The sequence below is a fragment of the Grammomys surdaster genome, unplaced genomic scaffold, assembly GCF_004785775.1.
Source record: "Grammomys surdaster isolate TR1022 unplaced genomic scaffold, NIH_TR_1.0 339, whole genome shotgun sequence".
Lineage (NCBI taxonomy): Eukaryota > Metazoa > Chordata > Mammalia > Rodentia > Muridae > Grammomys > Grammomys surdaster.
In genome coordinates, this window is record NW_021604758.1 from 214,651 (window position 1) to 230,522 (window position 15,872).

At 54.1% G+C, this 15,872-nt stretch overlaps 2 protein-coding genes across 2 annotated transcripts in view; one reads left to right on the plus strand and one right to left on the minus strand.

The window, feature by feature from the left end:
• Positions 1 to 194: 194 nt before the first annotated feature.
• Positions 195 to 2,914, plus strand: Irf2bp1 (interferon regulatory factor 2 binding protein 1). The gene has a single exon (XM_028778685.1). It carries the CDS (start codon positions 568 to 570, stop codon positions 2,320 to 2,322), a length of 1,755 nt encoding a protein of 584 aa, XP_028634518.1. The 5' UTR covers positions 195 to 567; the 3' UTR covers positions 2,323 to 2,914.
• A 6,318-nt stretch (positions 2,915 to 9,232) lies between these two features.
• Foxa3 (forkhead box A3) overlaps positions 9,233 to 15,872 on the minus strand; it is a 9,461-nt gene continuing 2,821 nt past the window's right edge. Inside the window, exon 2 of the mRNA XM_028778700.1 lies at positions 9,233 to 11,078. Within this exon, the coding sequence (XP_028634533.1) occupies positions 10,086 to 11,078 (993 nt within the window). The 3' untranslated portion in view covers positions 9,233 to 10,085. The remainder of the gene's footprint in view (positions 11,079 to 15,872) is intronic.

Sequence of the window (15,872 nt, forward strand, 5' to 3'; positions counted from 1 at the left end):
GTGTGCGAACCCCGGCTTCTTGGCGAGCCACAGTGGGAATTAAGCACACAGAGACCAGCGCGCGCCCTCTTTTCCCGCCAATGCTTTCTGCCCAGTCCCCTTTAAGAAGCAGCCCCGACGGGACTACATTTCCCAGAAGGCTTTGCCCGCGCGTTATGTAACTTTCCCTGCGAAGCGGCCTCTGGGGCAGAAGAAGGAGGTGGAGGCGACGGCGGCCGTTGCAGCGGCGTCGGCGGCGCGAGCGGAGCGGCGGGAGCCTGGGGCGGCGGCGCCCGAGGCCCATCTTGTTGCTGGAGCTGTGCATCTCGGCTCGCGGCGCGGACCGGACGGGGGCGCCGACGTGCGTGCTCGCGGCTTGCCTTTTCCACCGGAGGCGGGAGTGAGAGAAAAAAAAAAAAAAAGGCTGGGGGCCCAGGGGGCGGGGAGGGGGGGCCGGGCCTGAATCCGGCGGGGAGGCCGAGCCGGAGGCCGGACTGAGCGGCTCGCGCGCCTGTCCCCGGGCACGGCGGAGCGAACGTGGGCGGCGGGTGCATAGCGGGGGCACCTGGCGGCGCTCCGGGGGGCGCCATGGCGTCCGTGCAAGCGTCCCGCCGCCAGTGGTGCTACCTGTGCGACCTGCCCAAGATGCCATGGGCCATGGTGTGGGACTTCAGCGAGGCCGTGTGCCGCGGGTGCGTGAATTTCGAGGGCGCGGACCGCATCGAGCTGCTCATCGACGCCGCCCGGCAGCTCAAGCGCAGCCACGTGCTCCCCGAGGGCCGCTCGCCCGGACCCCCGGCTCTCAAGCACCCGACCTCCAAGGACCTGGCCTCCACCGGTTCCCAGGGCTCCCAGTTGCCACCCCCGCAGGCCCAGGCGCAGCCATCGGGGACCGGAGGTAGCGTCTCAGGCCCGGACCGCTACGATAGGGCTACTTCATCCAGCCGCCTGGCGCTGCCTTCGCCGGCTTTGGAGTATACCCTGGGGTCCCGCTTGGCCAACGGGCTGGGCCGCGAGGAGGCCGTGGCGGAAGGGGCACGCAGGGCTTTGCTTGGCTCCATCCCCAGCTTGATGCCCCCCGGGCTGCTGGCAGCTGCAGTGTCTGGCCTCGGAGGCCGAGCTCTGACGCTGGCACCTGGCTTAAGCCCTGCTCGCCCCCTTTTCGGCTCCGATTTCGAGAAGGAGAAGCAGCAGAGGAATGCGGATTGTTTGGCAGAACTGAACGAGGCCATGCGGGGCCGGGCGGAGGAGTGGCATGGGCGTCCCAAGGCTGTAAGGGAACAGCTATTGGCGCTGTCCGCCTGTGCCCCTTTCAATGTCCGATTCAAGAAGGACCATGGGTTGGTGGGACGGGTGTTCGCCTTTGATGCCACTGCCCGCCCACCTGGCTATGAGTTCGAGCTGAAGCTCTTCACCGAATACCCCTGTGGTTCTGGCAATGTGTACGCGGGGGTCCTTGCAGTGGCTCGCCAGATGTTTCATGATGCTCTTCGAGAGCCGGGGAAGGCCCTGGCCTCATCGGGCTTCAAGTACCTCGAATATGAACGCCGCCACGGCTCAGGGGAATGGCGCCAGTTGGGAGAGCTGCTTACGGATGGGGTCCGAAGCTTCCGAGAGCCTGCTCCTGCAGAGGCCCTGCCCCAGCAGTACCCAGAACCGGCCCCTGCTGCTCTGTGTGGCCCACCACCGAGAGCCCCATCCCGGAACCTGGCGCCCACCCCACGCCGTCGCAAGGCATCCCCTGAGCCCGAGGGCGAGACAGCTGGGAAGATGACCACGGAGGAGCAGCAACAGCGGCACTGGGTGGCACCAGGCGGTCCATACTCAACAGAGACCCCTGGTGTGCCCTCACCGATTGCTGCCCTCAAGAATGTGGCTGAGGCTCTGGGCCACTCACCCAAGGACCCTGGTGGGGGTGGAGGCTCTGTCCGTGCGGGGGGTGCTAGCCCCGCAGCTTCCTCTACGACCCAGCCACCAACCCAGCATCGTCTGGTGGCACGGAATGGAGAGGCAGAAGTCAGTCCCACGACCGGGGCTGAAGCTGTCAGCGGGGGTGGTAGCGGCACAGGGGCGACCCCTGGAGCCCCCTTGTGCTGTACCCTGTGCAGAGAAAGGCTGGAAGACACCCACTTCGTTCAGTGTCCCTCGGTACCCGGACACAAGTTCTGCTTTCCTTGCTCCAGAGAGTTCATCAAGGCACAGGGTCCAGCCGGAGAGGTGTACTGCCCCAGTGGAGACAAATGTCCACTGGTGGGTTCCTCTGTCCCTTGGGCCTTCATGCAGGGCGAGATCGCTACTATTCTTGCTGGTGACATCAAGGTCAAGAAAGAAAGGGACCCCTAGGCTGCCACTGCCATCAGGCCACTTTTCCCCTCCCCTTTAACCATCCACCGCAACTGCGGATAAATTATTCCCTGCCCCACCCCACCCAGTACCACCCTAACCTATGTATATACCCTTTTCCTCTGCCCAGATCGGTCCCCAGGGGTAGATACATTGTGGGTGGGGGGAGAGAGCTGTGGCTCCTGTCAGAGCCGTTGTTTGGAGTTCCTGGGCCCCTCCAATTTCTTTCTCCTTTCTTGGCTTGGCTTTCCTGCTGTTGGTAGTTGGGGGAGAGGTACCCCGCTTGTCCTTGAGAGGGGACCTCCTGAGAACTCGCTCTTTATAAACGAAGCAAAAGCATTTTATTGTCCCCCCCCTCTGATCCTTTTCCCCCTTCAATAAACTGAGAGATGGGTTGGGTTTTTTCCCCCCTTCTTGATCCCTTTAGTTTTATGAGATGCTGCGCCCCCTTTGGGATTGGACTTGTCCTGCGAGAGAGCGGACTTCTGCGTCGTGACCACTAGGTGGTGCCTTTTGTCCAGTGGGCGGCTGTTTGTAGTAGTGTACATTTGCTGTGCTCTGATTAAAAGGTGTAGTCGAGGCTGGTTTTGCAGACGGTGGTACTGAGACTCTGACAGGGTTCGGCTCCTGCACGGCGATCACAAACAAACCGCGGGAATAGGTTTGCGCTGCCGCTGGCACTCTGCATGCAGAGATGTCAGGAGGGAAAGAAAGTGGCTTTCTAGAGGTAGTTTACTTGAAGATACTTCTAGGGGAGCTGTCCATGGAAAGAGTAAGTTTAACCTTGGGTAAACGTATATGGAAACAAGGTGATTCCTTCTTGCTTCATATACTGCCCGAGAGAGGGACACACCTGAGAAACCTGAGCTGGGCTCATGCCCTCCATCTGGGGACAGCTGCTATCACCCCAGGACACCTAGGAGCTAAGTGAAAGGCTCCCAGCCGCCGCGGCTGCTTCTGATGTGTGTACGGCCTTGTCCCACACCTGTCCTGAGTGACTGATGATTAACCAGGATTTCCTGCTCACTGGCGTCATGGGGCGGGATCTGGGGCCTAGGTGGGCTATGGCAAAACAGGGGTTAAAGGGAGGGGGCGGCCCCAGGAACCATGTCCCGGGCCTCACTGGAGACCCTGACATGGAGATTCCAGGAAGGGATAGACTGTTCAGTGAGGGCCAGGACTCTCAGCTCTAAGACCCAAGGGTGTTCCTGATTTCCTTTCCAGTTTCTCCTCACTACCTGTGTGCCCATCATTCACCTGAAGGCACATGTCGCCCCAGCTATCTGCGATACCCTGAGTAATGTTTTCCCCACCCCAGTAGTGAGCACATGCGGGCTCAGGCAACCCAACCCCGGCACTACCAGCCTAGGCTCAGGGCAGGGCTGGGAAAAAGGATCCCTGATTAAATACACCAGGTGATAAAACAGGAGCAGGGGTGGTGCTGGTTAGAGCACCCCTCTTTCAGAAGTCTCCCTGACTGATCCCGGGCTGCAGGCCCAAGCACCATCTCTCCCCCTCCCCCCAAATCCTCAGGGATAGAGGCCTCCTCACACCTGGCCACCGTGCTCCAGGAAGGGCTCACAGCTGTGGTCCTTTAAGAGCAGCTGGTAGGTGGGGGTGGGGGGCAGGGGTGTCACCCCCAGCCTGGCTGCTGTGTATTTTAGATAGAGGTTGGGTTAACTATTAACAGAACAGACAGCCTGACCTGTGTGTGTGTGTGTGGGGGGGGAAGGTGGCCTGGGTCAGTTCCCCTTCCCCCAGTGCCCAGGTGGGGTTAGGGTGGAAGGTTTGGGGGACCAGAATGTAGGCAGAAAGACAAAGAAATACACAGCAGAGGCATCCAGAAAACTGGGAAATCTCAGAAGTAGGGAAGAGAGGAGCAAGAGGCCAGTTGGTGAGGGCTGGGAGTGGGGCTCAGTGGTAGAACCCTTGCCTAGAGGCCAGCGAAGGCCTGAGTGTGTGACTCAGTGCAGAGTGTTTGCCTAAGGTCCACCAGTAAAGAGATGGGGGTGTGGCTCAGTGGTAGAGCCCCTGCCTAAGCATCTGGGAGGCCATGGGCTCTATGCCCAACACCACAAAAGCTTTTTTTTTTTAATTTATGTCCATTGCTGTTTTATCTCCATGTATGTTTGTGTGATGTCAGATCTTCTGCCATGTGGTTGCTGGGAATTGAACCTGGGTCCTCTGGAAGAGCAGCTAGTGCTCTTAACCCCAGAGCCATCTCTCCAGCCCCCACTGAGCCAGAGGCATGGAAAACAGAGAACCTTGAAAATGAGGCAAAAATAGAGGAAAACATAGAGAAGTGAGTTTAATGAAGACATGTCCAGATAGGTTGAGAAAGGCAATGTACAGCCTGGGAGACAGAATAATCCCAATCCCAGCACTCAGCACACTGAGACAGAAAGGTGGACACAAGTTCCAGGCCGAACTGGGCTGCTGGGAAAGCCCATCTCAGAAAGCAAAGATGGAGGAAGAGAGAGCAGGCGAGGAAAAACGAAGAGTTAGTGTCTGTCCCACTACGGAACTGTGAGCCCGAGGTGAAGGCCAGGGTTGTCTTGGTTACCGCTGTACCCGCAGCATCACCCAGCCCAGGGCTAGTTTAAGGGATGCATAAATAAACAGGATCTTAACCCTCAGTAAAAATGTCTCAGCCACCGTGAGGTGACAAGTCCCAGGTCAGATGATCCAGCTTAGAACTGTGAATGCAGCCTCTGTTCCAAGAAATTACTGTTCAAATGAGACACATGGACCCGTAAAACGTGGCAGCCACGGGCCCTCCAGTCAAAAGAAGACAGGGCAGACAAAGGGATTGCACGTTGCTATTTTAGAAAGGGTTCCTTGAGAACCAAAGGAAAGGAAGGGGCGTGTCAAGAGAGATGAGCATGGCTCACATGTGCAAAGGTCCTGAGGTAGTTACCTGCTTGTCCCTCACCAGAGCATCCAGGAGCCAGAGCAAGCAGATGAACAGGCAGATCAGACTCCTACAGGGAGAGGCCACCTAAGGATCTCAGGACAACCAGGGACATCCCATGCAGACAGACAGTAACGTGGAAAAGTCCCGTCCCTTCTACAGCCTTCTTCACCAGGAAAGCCTCCCAGGCCCTGGGAAAAGGATTCTGGGTCCCCCTGTATGCCTGCCCATGCCCCGCCCACTCACACCTTGGGCAGAGGAAGCTGGCAGGCCCCCACAGGAACCTTTGTATGGGGTGTCAGTGAATAGAGGCGGGGAGCAGGCGGAGACGAGTGCACTGTCGAGCAGGCAGGCAGCGGCTACACAAAGGCCCCAGTGTCTGCCCCTCCTGCCCCCATACAGATATAAATAAGATGTGCATATACCTTTTTATATACACCAGCGGGCTGAGGCAGAGGCTGGGGGCCCGCTCTGTCCCTGGAGGGCCTAGGCGCAACACAGTCTGCCGCTGTGGTCAAGACTTGAACCAACCAAGAAGGTGGGAGAAGCTTCCACAGTGGAAGGCAGCCTGAGAGTGATCCCAGAGCTGGGAAATGACACAGTAAAGTGATTCTGAACTCAGAGACACATCTGAGAAACAAACTAGGCTGGCAAGAAGGGATGGATGGAGAAAGACCGACAACAGGATGAAGAGATGGCGGGAAAAGCCAGAGCCACGGAAACATGGCAAAAGGAAGTAGGTACAGAAAGATACCAAGATGAAATACAGGTAGCACGGGTGTGGTGGCCTGTCACCCCAGCACCTGGGAGGTGAACTTAGGAGGAACAAGAGTTCAGAGACCAGCCTGGGCTATACATCTCAGAAAACACAAAGAACCCCCCCCCAGCTCCACTAAAACAGATGAATTTAAAACACACACACACACACAGACGAGGGCTAGGCACATAGTTCCCTTGGCAGTGTTTGTCTAGTGTGCAAGAAGGGCTGGGTTCAATACACAGCACCTCATGCTCTGGGCATGGTGGCTCATGCCCATAATGGCAGCAATATGGAGGTAGAAACAGGAGAATGGGTCATCCAAGGCCATCCTCAGCTACATAGCGAACCAGAGGCTAGCATAAGCTACAGGAGATCCTAGAGCAATGGTTCTCAGCCTGTGGGTCGCGACCCCCTTGGCTCACATACCCCTTCCACAGGAATCACCTATGGTCATCTGCACATCAGATATTTCCATTACAACATCTGCATCTAAATATCAGATATTTACATGACAGTAGTAAAAGTATAGTTATGAAGTAACAGTGAAATTATTTTATTACAGTTGGGGGGGGTCACTACAATATAAAGGGTGATAGCATTTAGAAAGCTTGAGAACCACTACCCCAGAGAGAGAGAGAGACAGACAGGCAGACAGACACAGAGACAGACAGGCAAACAGATAAAGGGACAGACCAGGCTGAAGCCAAGGCTGGGTCTGTGAGTCCAGGGTGGCTGGGGGCATGTCAGTGGGCTGTGATCCAGCTGGGCTGGAAGCAGCCCTCAGAGAAGAGAGCAGAGGTGAGGGAGATGCCCTGGGCCTCCAGAGCCTCTTGTTTACCTGAGGCAGGCATGGCAAACAGGCGTCCAGCCTGGACCACAGCAGCCAGGGTAGGCTGGGCTGGGCCGCAGTCCTGGCACCGGTGGGCCCGACACGCCCACCTGTGGCCTGAGTGGTGAGTAACACACACGCTGGCACCAGGGTAGATGGTGACACATTCGTGGACAGACACAGTGACGCACAGTGACCAATATAGGCAGATGTGCAAGTCTGAGGGACAGACACACTTACTGTGACACATAGAAGAGTGACACGTAAAGGTGCCGTTATGCCTGGAGCCAGTGACAGACACAATGACAAGTGACAGTGACCAAGATACAGAAGCACACACTAATATGCTAAAAGACATGTCATCACAGAACAACGGAGAAGCAACATCGAAAGGACACTAAGAAAGGTAGAGAGCTGTATCACACACACACACACACACACACACACACACACGTACACACCTGTGAACTCTTGTGGGTGAAGCTACTACCATACCAAATCGTGGCAGGAAGCAGGGGGCTATTCTCTAGAACAGTGGAGATCCAGGGCACCGAGTCAGAGCCAGGTGGCCTTCCTGGGACCTCCCCCAGCCACTAGTTGTATGATCTTGATCAAGTCAAGCCAGCTCCATACCTCAGTTTTTACCTGAAATAAAGTAAGGGGCCCCAGAATGGGATTATTCAAATTACTCATTGCTTCTCAAGTTGTCTTGTTTGTTGAAGAGACAGGCACACTATGTAGCTACATAGCCTAGGTTGGCCCACAAACATTCCTGCCTATGCTTCCCGAGTGCTGAGACCACAGGTGTGAGCTAATAGGCCCAACAGCTAGGGCCACTTCTTCGGTGATTGCCTCACCTCAAAGCTTCCCAAGTATATATAGCCCCGTGCTCAAGCTGGGACCCAGGCCCCTAGCCTCAGTTTCCTGCCCACAGGTCTTTTCCTTAGACTATGTCATGTCAACCCCACAGCCCAACCCTCCCTATGTTCCCATGCCTTTCCCCCACCCCAACGACCCATCCCTCATCGCGTCCTCCTGTCTCTCCACGTCCCACGTCGGATGGTGGTACTTTTCCACGTTGGACACCAGCCGGCTGTCCCTGGGGTGGGGGGTCACACCTGCCCACGCCAGGCGAGGCCAGGCAAGCTGGTGGCCACCAGAAACCCCGACAGATGGCCCCACCCTCCCCTAAGGACCCTACAACACCCCGCCTCTCAGGCCACCTGAGGTCCCCAGTGGGGCAGCCTGAGGCCCGAGCCTGGGGACAGGAAGCCCCAGGCCTGGCTGCCCTGAAAGCCTCTTTCAACCTGGGCCTCCTCCCGCCGCCACCGACTCCTCCTGCGGAATAATATTTGGGCTGTTGGCCCGGGTGGGGTGGGGGGGCGGGGGCCAGATCCGGAGGCCGCCGGGGAGAAGCCAGAAACCGCAGGGCTTCCTGCCTAGGGCCGGCGACCCCCAGGCCCGGGGGAGGGCCGGGGCCCGGGGAGACTGAGGGCCTTTCTCTCGGCCCCAGTTGTTTTTTCCAGGAACCGGGAGGAATTCCCCAGGACAGCCAGCCTGGTGGGACGGCTGACAACTGGGAGCCAGCAAGGCAGGGGGCGGGGGTGACACGCGGCCCGGGCAAGGCGGGACTGCGACAGAAATAGAGGGACCCGCCTGCCAGGCGGCAGGTAAAGGCGGAAACTCTGAACCCGGAGAGGGAGGCCAGAGAAGAGAGCCAAGGAGGGGCCAGAGTGTGGGTGACTAGAAAGACTGACAGAGTGGTCCTAGCTCCGTAGGTAAGTGATTGCCTAGAATTCTCCAGTCGCTGGGTTCCAGCCCCAGCACTGAATACACCAGAATAAATCAGTGTAGACCAGGTGTACACCCCTGTAATCCTCGCACGGAGAAAGCCGAGGCAGAGGGATTGCCGTGAGTTTGAGCACCCCATAGTATGAGACCCTCTTTCAAAAATAAGTAAATAAAATTAAAAATTCTCTCTCTCTCTCTCTCTCTCTCTCTCTCTCTCTCTCTCTCTTTCTCTCTCTCTCTCACACACCTTCAAGTCTTGCATTCTTTTCCTTTCATCCCCCAAATTGATAGCCTATAGTTTCTCTAGCCTTAGAGCTCCAGGTGTGGTGTGTGTGTGTGTGTGTGTGTGTGTGTGCAAGGGGTGAGGGGCAATGGCCTTGGTTACTGCAAAGCCACCTCCCCCCTGGCTGCTCTGGCCCCACTACTGCGGGGGCTGCTATCTATGAACAAACTGTCCTTGGGGTCAGGGACAACAAAGAACCAAAGGTCACATTGCTGGTTTTTCCCCCTAGCCCTTCCCCCACAGAGGCCACCAGCTCCCTGGGATAGGAAGACAGGCACAGAGGAACACATATTTAGGTGTTTGAGCCTCGCAGGGTCCACTAAGAAAAAGACACTATGGAGACGATGCCCTTTTAATGGTTAAACACAGGCAGTATCCCAAGCTCCAGACAAGAACTTGACCTCAGTAGGAACTCTCTACACCCACATTAGCCTCTTCTCACGGACAGGATGGTGATGGGCTTCAGAGAAAAGTCACAGGGTCTGCTTACCTCTACCCCTTACCCAACCCCCACCAAGGAGATGGTGACAACAGGCCTGTAGTGACCATCTTGGTGTATAACAGCATGTCAAGATGTCACCTTGCCAATACGGTGACCTTCCGTGCATCCAGAATGTCAAAAAAGACACCATGTGATATGATGGCCAACTTGGCATCTTCTGTACCAAGAAGTCTGCCAAAAAAAAAAAAAAGAAAGAAAGAAAAGAAAAAAAAGAAAGAAAAGAAAAAAAGGTGATCCCAGAATACAATGGGCCAAAGAAGATGTGGCTGACACACACAGTGTGACTGTCACACACTCAAAAAGTCAATCAAGATGTCCATCACAGCATCCAAAGGGCCAAATGATGTGTCATCCAACATCGCAACCATCAGGCACCCCGTGGATCAATCACCCGATGGCTTCAGTTAATATGGCAGCTTTCATAGTAAACCAGTCTAACTTCACAATATGTCCAACATGGCCACCTTCGCAACACTCCCAAACGCATCTGACTTCACAATACCCCAACCCTAGGTCCACCAAAGAGTCCATGGCAGTTACCACAGTAGCCAATTAGGTCATATCACAGTAATAGGCCAAATAAGATGTTAATTAACTGGACAAGCAAAGTGTAACCACAAAGATCAGAGCCCAAGAACATGGCGTCTGTTACAGTTAACCCCCATCACCACGTTCCCAATTGCGCTGCTAGGATGCATTAAGCAGAGAGCGGGAATAGAGGCTCTGGTAGTAGACCCCAGGCTCCCCACTCTCAGCTGAGTAGCCCCCAAACCCCACATCCAGTTTGGAAGGTGTTGACGTCTGTTCTGACATCAGGTTGTTGATAGAGAAAGGGTGGTTGAAGTTGTAGGGCGCATCCAACTTCAGTTCCCCGGGGAGCTCCAGGCCAGTGAAATAGGGTGTGGACGAAGGAGGTGAGGCGCAGTCCAGACCTCCCACATCTTCCCCACTCTGGGCCTCGGGCTCAGATGGCGTAGGCTGGGGCTGAGCTGGGGAGGTGACTGCAGAGGCAACTGTAGTGGTGACAGAGGTGGCTGACCCCATGGTACCATTCCTGCTGGCGGATGTGGCACTGTTTCCTTTCTTTGCCTTCTCCTCCAGCTTGAAGCGCTTCTGACGGCGGAGGTAACAGCCGTTCTCAAACATGTTCCCGGAGCTGGGATGCAAGGCCCAGTAGGAGCCTTTGCCTGGCTTGTCTGGGGAGCGCGCCACCTTGACGAAGCAGTCATTGAAGGACAGCGAGTGCCGGATGGAATTCTGCCAACGTTGCTGGTTCTCCCGGTAGTACGGGAAGAGGTCCATGATCCATTGGTAAATTTCACTCAGGGTCAGCATCTTGCCTGGCGCCTGCTGGATAGCCATGGTGATGAGAGAGATGTAGGAATATGGTGGTTTGGCGTGGGCCAGTGGCCGCCGGTACCCCTTCGCCATCTCCTTTCCGTGTACCATCCCAGGCCCTGGGGCTCCATACCCGGAAGCACTGCCTCCGGTGCCGCCACCAGCTCCCAAGCTTGGGAAGGTGGGCCCCAGGGGCGCGGTGGGGGTTGGGGGTGCTAGGGGTCCTGTAGGCAGTGGGGAGGCCTGAAGCCCTCCGGGAGGGTAGGGAGAGCTGAGAGGGTTCAAGGTCATGTAGGAGTTGAGAGGGGCCATGGTGGGCACAGGATTCACTGGAGAATACACCTGGAGGGAGAGCGACAGAGATACATCAGTGGGTTCCACTCTGCTGCTCAGCAACGGAGCTCTCGAATACAGGCCTACCTATGTTTTTAGAGATAGTTTCATCTAGCCCAAGCTGGCCTCAAACTCACTATGTAATGGAAGAATGACTTTGAATTCCTGATCTGTCTCCATCTTCCAGCAGCTGGGTATACTGTAGGTGTGGGCTGGCATGCCCAGCTCAGCGCGTGCCTAACCTTTTCCATGAGTCCCGTCCATCATTGTGTCTCTCCAGAGGTAGCTACTTTCCCAAGTCCTGTCCCCTGCTTCCACTCTTGGGCTCTGTCCCCTCCCATACTTTCAAGGTCATGTTTGAACTCTGTTTTCAAACGGTAGACTTTCTGAAACCTTTTTAGGGTATCGACCAAGCTAATGACATGTTTTTTTTTTATATCTCTTTTTTTTTTTTTTTGACATTTTGTATTTTCAAGATGGATAAGATCTCACCCTGTAGACCAGACTGGTCTCGAACTCTGTCTGCTTCTGCCTCCTGGATGCTGGGATTAAAGGCTGTGCTACCAGTGCCCAGCAAGGGCATTTTCAAAACCACACTGAAGTATCAGTTCTCTGGGATTATGGTGATACAGACTTATACTCCCAGCTAGGTGGGAGGCTAATGATCACAGGTTTCCAGGCCAGCCCGGGTCTCAGAGACTTCTAGGACAGCCTGGGATAATGTCACAAAATAATAAAAAGAAGGGCTAGGGAGGTGGCTCAGTGGTAGAACCCCTGCCTAGAATCCCCCAGTGAGGGACTGGGGGTGTGGCTCAGTGGTAAAGCCTCTTCCTAGAATTCCCCAGTGAGGGGCTAGGGGCATAGCTCAGTGGTAGATCCCCTGCCTAGAATCCCCCAGTGAGGGGCTGGGGGCGTGGCTCAGTGGTAGAGCCCCTGCCTAGAATCCCCCAGTGAGGGGCTAGGGGCGTGGCTCAGTGGTAGAGCCCCTGCCTAGACTCCCCCAGTGAGGGGCTGGGGGCATGGCTAAATGGTAGACTGCTTACCTAGCATACAGGAAGGCCCTGATTCACTCTCCAGTAAATCAAAAGAGAAAGATTTTCGTCAACCTTTTGTACCCTCTTCCTTATGAGAGTACTACAAGTTTTTCATTGATCTGCAACATCTGCTATTGCAATAGACCAAAGGTCTACCGCCTGCTCATGTCCTCCCTGCTGTGTGGCCAAAGTGGAAGACAGTGTGCCCTCTTCCCATTAAGCACTATTTATTTATTTGTTTGTGCTTCAGACAAAGCCTCACTGTGTAGCTCAGGCTGCTCTCAAACTCGCTATGCCCTTTTAAACAGCTTCTGAAACCCCGTAGTTACACTAGTAAATGAGTGCTACTTTAAATTAGGGGCCAGCAAATGGCTCGGTGGGTAAAGGCCCTTGGCGCCAAGCCTAACAACACAAGTTCGACCCTCAAGCCCCTACCTGGTGGAAGGAGACACCTGGCTCTGGACAGTTGTCCTTTGCTGGCCGAATAAGTGCAATAAATAATAAGTAAGGTTTTAAACTACATTGATGCATTTTTAAACTTCAAGATTTACTTTTGAATATAATAATTATCAATAGACATATCCCAGATCAAAAGAAACTGGGACAGGGTTGGCGGCACGGGACTGTAGTCCCAAAAATGGGCAGGGAGAGGCAGGGGGCTACCTAGCAAGACTTTACCTCAAACAAACAAACAAACAACCTCCTCCCCCAAAGAAACCAGCAATAACAAAACGCCAAAAAAAAAAACAAAACAAAACATGAAATTGTTTGGGGTCTGTAATATTTTTTTTTTCTTTTGGGGGGGTGGGTGTTGTTTTTTCAGACAGGGTTTCTCTGTGTAGCCCTGGCTGCCCTGGAACTTGCTCCGTAGACCAGGCTGACCTTGAACTCACAGAGCTCTGCTTGCCTCTGCCTCCTGAGTGCTGGGATTAAAGGCGTGCACTAGCACTGCTCAGCTTCTTAATACATTTTTAATAGTGTAAAGAGGTTGAGGGCTGGAGAGATGGCTCCGTAGTGAAGAACAACCACTGTTCTTCCCAAGGACAGGAGTTTAGTCCCAGCACCAACACCGGGCACAATACAACTGCTTATAATTCTAGTCCCAAGGGATCTGACACCTCTAGTCTGTCGAGCACCTGCCTGGATGTGTGCATAATCACATTCATATGCATAATTTGAAATAACTTTTAAAACATAATAATGACGTTTAAAAGTCTCTTTGCTTGGCATAATGGTGCCTGGCTAGAACCCTGACATTCAGGAGGCTGACACAGGCATTCAAGGTCAGCCTGGTCTATATACCAACTTCCAGACTAGCCAGGGCTACATACTGAAACACTGCCTTTAAAAAGAAGAGAAAAAGCCAGGCAGTGGTGGTGCATGCCTTTCATCCTAGCACTCAGGAAGCAGAGGCAGAAGGACCTCTGTAGCCTGGTCTACAGAGCTAGTTCCAGGATAGCCAGGGCTATACAGAAACCCTGTCTCAACAGAAACAAAAATAAAAAGTTTCTGAGCACAATGAAATTGAGAAATCAATTATTGATTTGAAAATAATTGAGAAATCCATCAAAATTAGCCAAATCAGCTAAAAAAACATGATTTATGTAACAAAATTGATGGCTTTCCTTGCTCTTCTTTTCAAATTTATTTTATGTGTATTATTGTTTTGCCTGTGTGTATATACACCATGTGAGTGCCTGCATGTGTGTATATACACCATGTGAGTGCCCGGTGGCCAATGAGGCCAGAAGAGGGCGCCAGATTTCTTTTCCTGCAAGTTGCCTTCTGATCTCTAATTGTGTTTACGTGGGATACTCCCCCCCCCACACACACAAATACTCAAGCACACACGTGCACACAAACCCATGCACAAATGTGCACATGCACATACAGAGGAACACACACATGTACACACACTTTCGCTCTTATAAATAAATGAAACAAAATTTAAAGACCTTAAAAAAAAAACATTTACAGACGTGCCCTATTTTCAGAAATGTTCACATAGGGTAACATGTGCCTCTTAGCTGAGGGAGACACAATACAAACTGCTGTGTCTTCCAGAATCACTCTCAGGCTGCGCCAGGAACTGACCCAAGCATTCCACAGATACTGTCTCTAATCCTTACCAACCTGTGTGTGTGTGTGCTGTTATTACTGTGATACTGTTTTGTGGTTGATGCTGAGGCTTGAATCCCAGAGTCACACATACTAGGCAGGGGCTCTACCACTGAGCCACACCCCCGTCTCACTGGGGGATTCTAAGCAGGGGCTCTACCACTGAGCCACGCCCCCAGCCCCTCACTGGGAGATTCTAGGCAGGGGCTCTACCACTGAGCCACACCCCCAGCCCCTCACTGGGGGATTCTAGGCAGGGGCTCTATCACTGAGCCACGCCCCCAGCCCCTCACTGGGGGATTCTAAGAGGGACTTTACAGCTACTATCTCTTGCTTGAGAGGTGTTATGATACCCATTTTACAGCTGAGTCAACTATGGCCCTAAGAAGTTGTCAGGGGAAGAGGAAGAATTGTGATAGTCTAGCCCTACCAGTGTGCTGGACCATGCTATGAAAACTGTGCTCAAGGCATCCAGATGTGTCCACAGCTGTAGATCTGCCTAGAAGGGAGTCGGTAATCCCGAGGATAATGGAAACACTGAGGTATCAGATGGTTCTCTTTCTAGATATACCTGCCCTGTCCACCCACTGTCCTCCCTCCTCTCTGCCCCCCAGGTGGGGTCTCAGGGCATTGGAGGGGACCTTAGACTTGGTGGTGACTGATTGGAAAGCACTTAATTTCTGATTTTCTGCCACTGGGAGCATTAGCTGGACTCGAGGTCCAAAGAACAAAAGAACTTGCCAGAATAGCTTAGGGAGTCACAGACAGGTGACAACCACCTTCACTAGTCTCTCCAGGTGGCTCATTTCTCCTTCCCTTTGACAAGAGTGTCGTGCAGCCCAGGCTAGCCTTGAGCTAACATAGGATAACCTCCAACTCAGGATTTCTGCCACTACCTCCAAAGAGCAGAGATTACAAGCATGGGCCAGCACGGTTGGTTTCTACCATGCTGGGGATTGAAGCCAGGGCTGCCTGCATGCCAAGCAAGTGTTTTACCAACGCGCTCCAGCCTACACCCCAGACAGTTTTTTTTTCCCATTATATGTAAGTATCTGTATGTGGCTATCTGCAAGTGAGCGTGGGTGCTGGTGAGCCCAGAAGAGGGCTTCAGACCCTCTGGATTGGGAGTTACAGGCAGTTGTGAGCTGCCCAGTGTGAATGCTGGGTCTCGGACTCAGGTCCCCTACAAGAGCAGCATGGTACTCTTAACTCTCGAGCACACCTGCTCTCCCTTCTTCTCCCTCCGTCTCCCTAGCAGCCACAGGAAGCTCCTTCTAGCAGACAAGGATGGCCTGCCCCTCCGCTCCTCCTGCCCCCACCTCTCAGTGCGGACTTTACCAGTGTTGCCACCGCACAGGGCTCTGTAAGCAGTTTTGTGTTTGTTCTCTCATGGTCTTCCTCCCTCCTCTCCCTCCCTCCTTCTGACAGGATCTCGCTCTACTGCCCTGGCTGCCTTCAACTGTGTGGCAATTTCCCTGCCTGGCCCCCCCCCCCCCAGTGCTGGGATTAAAGGTGTTTACCACCACCCCTGGCTCTCCCACTGGCCGTCCTGTATCGGGAACCCTAATTCTAACCCTCCCCTCCCCTCACATACCTCCCCAACCATCTCTCCCCTCTCCCACCTAGCGTTTGCTTGTCACCCCCCCCCCCC

Excerpts from the sequence above, each read along its gene's own strand:
- Irf2bp1 (XM_028778685.1), top strand. The coding sequence starts at position 568 with ATGGCGTCCGTGCAAGCGTCCCGCCGCCAGTGGTGCTACCTGTGCGAC.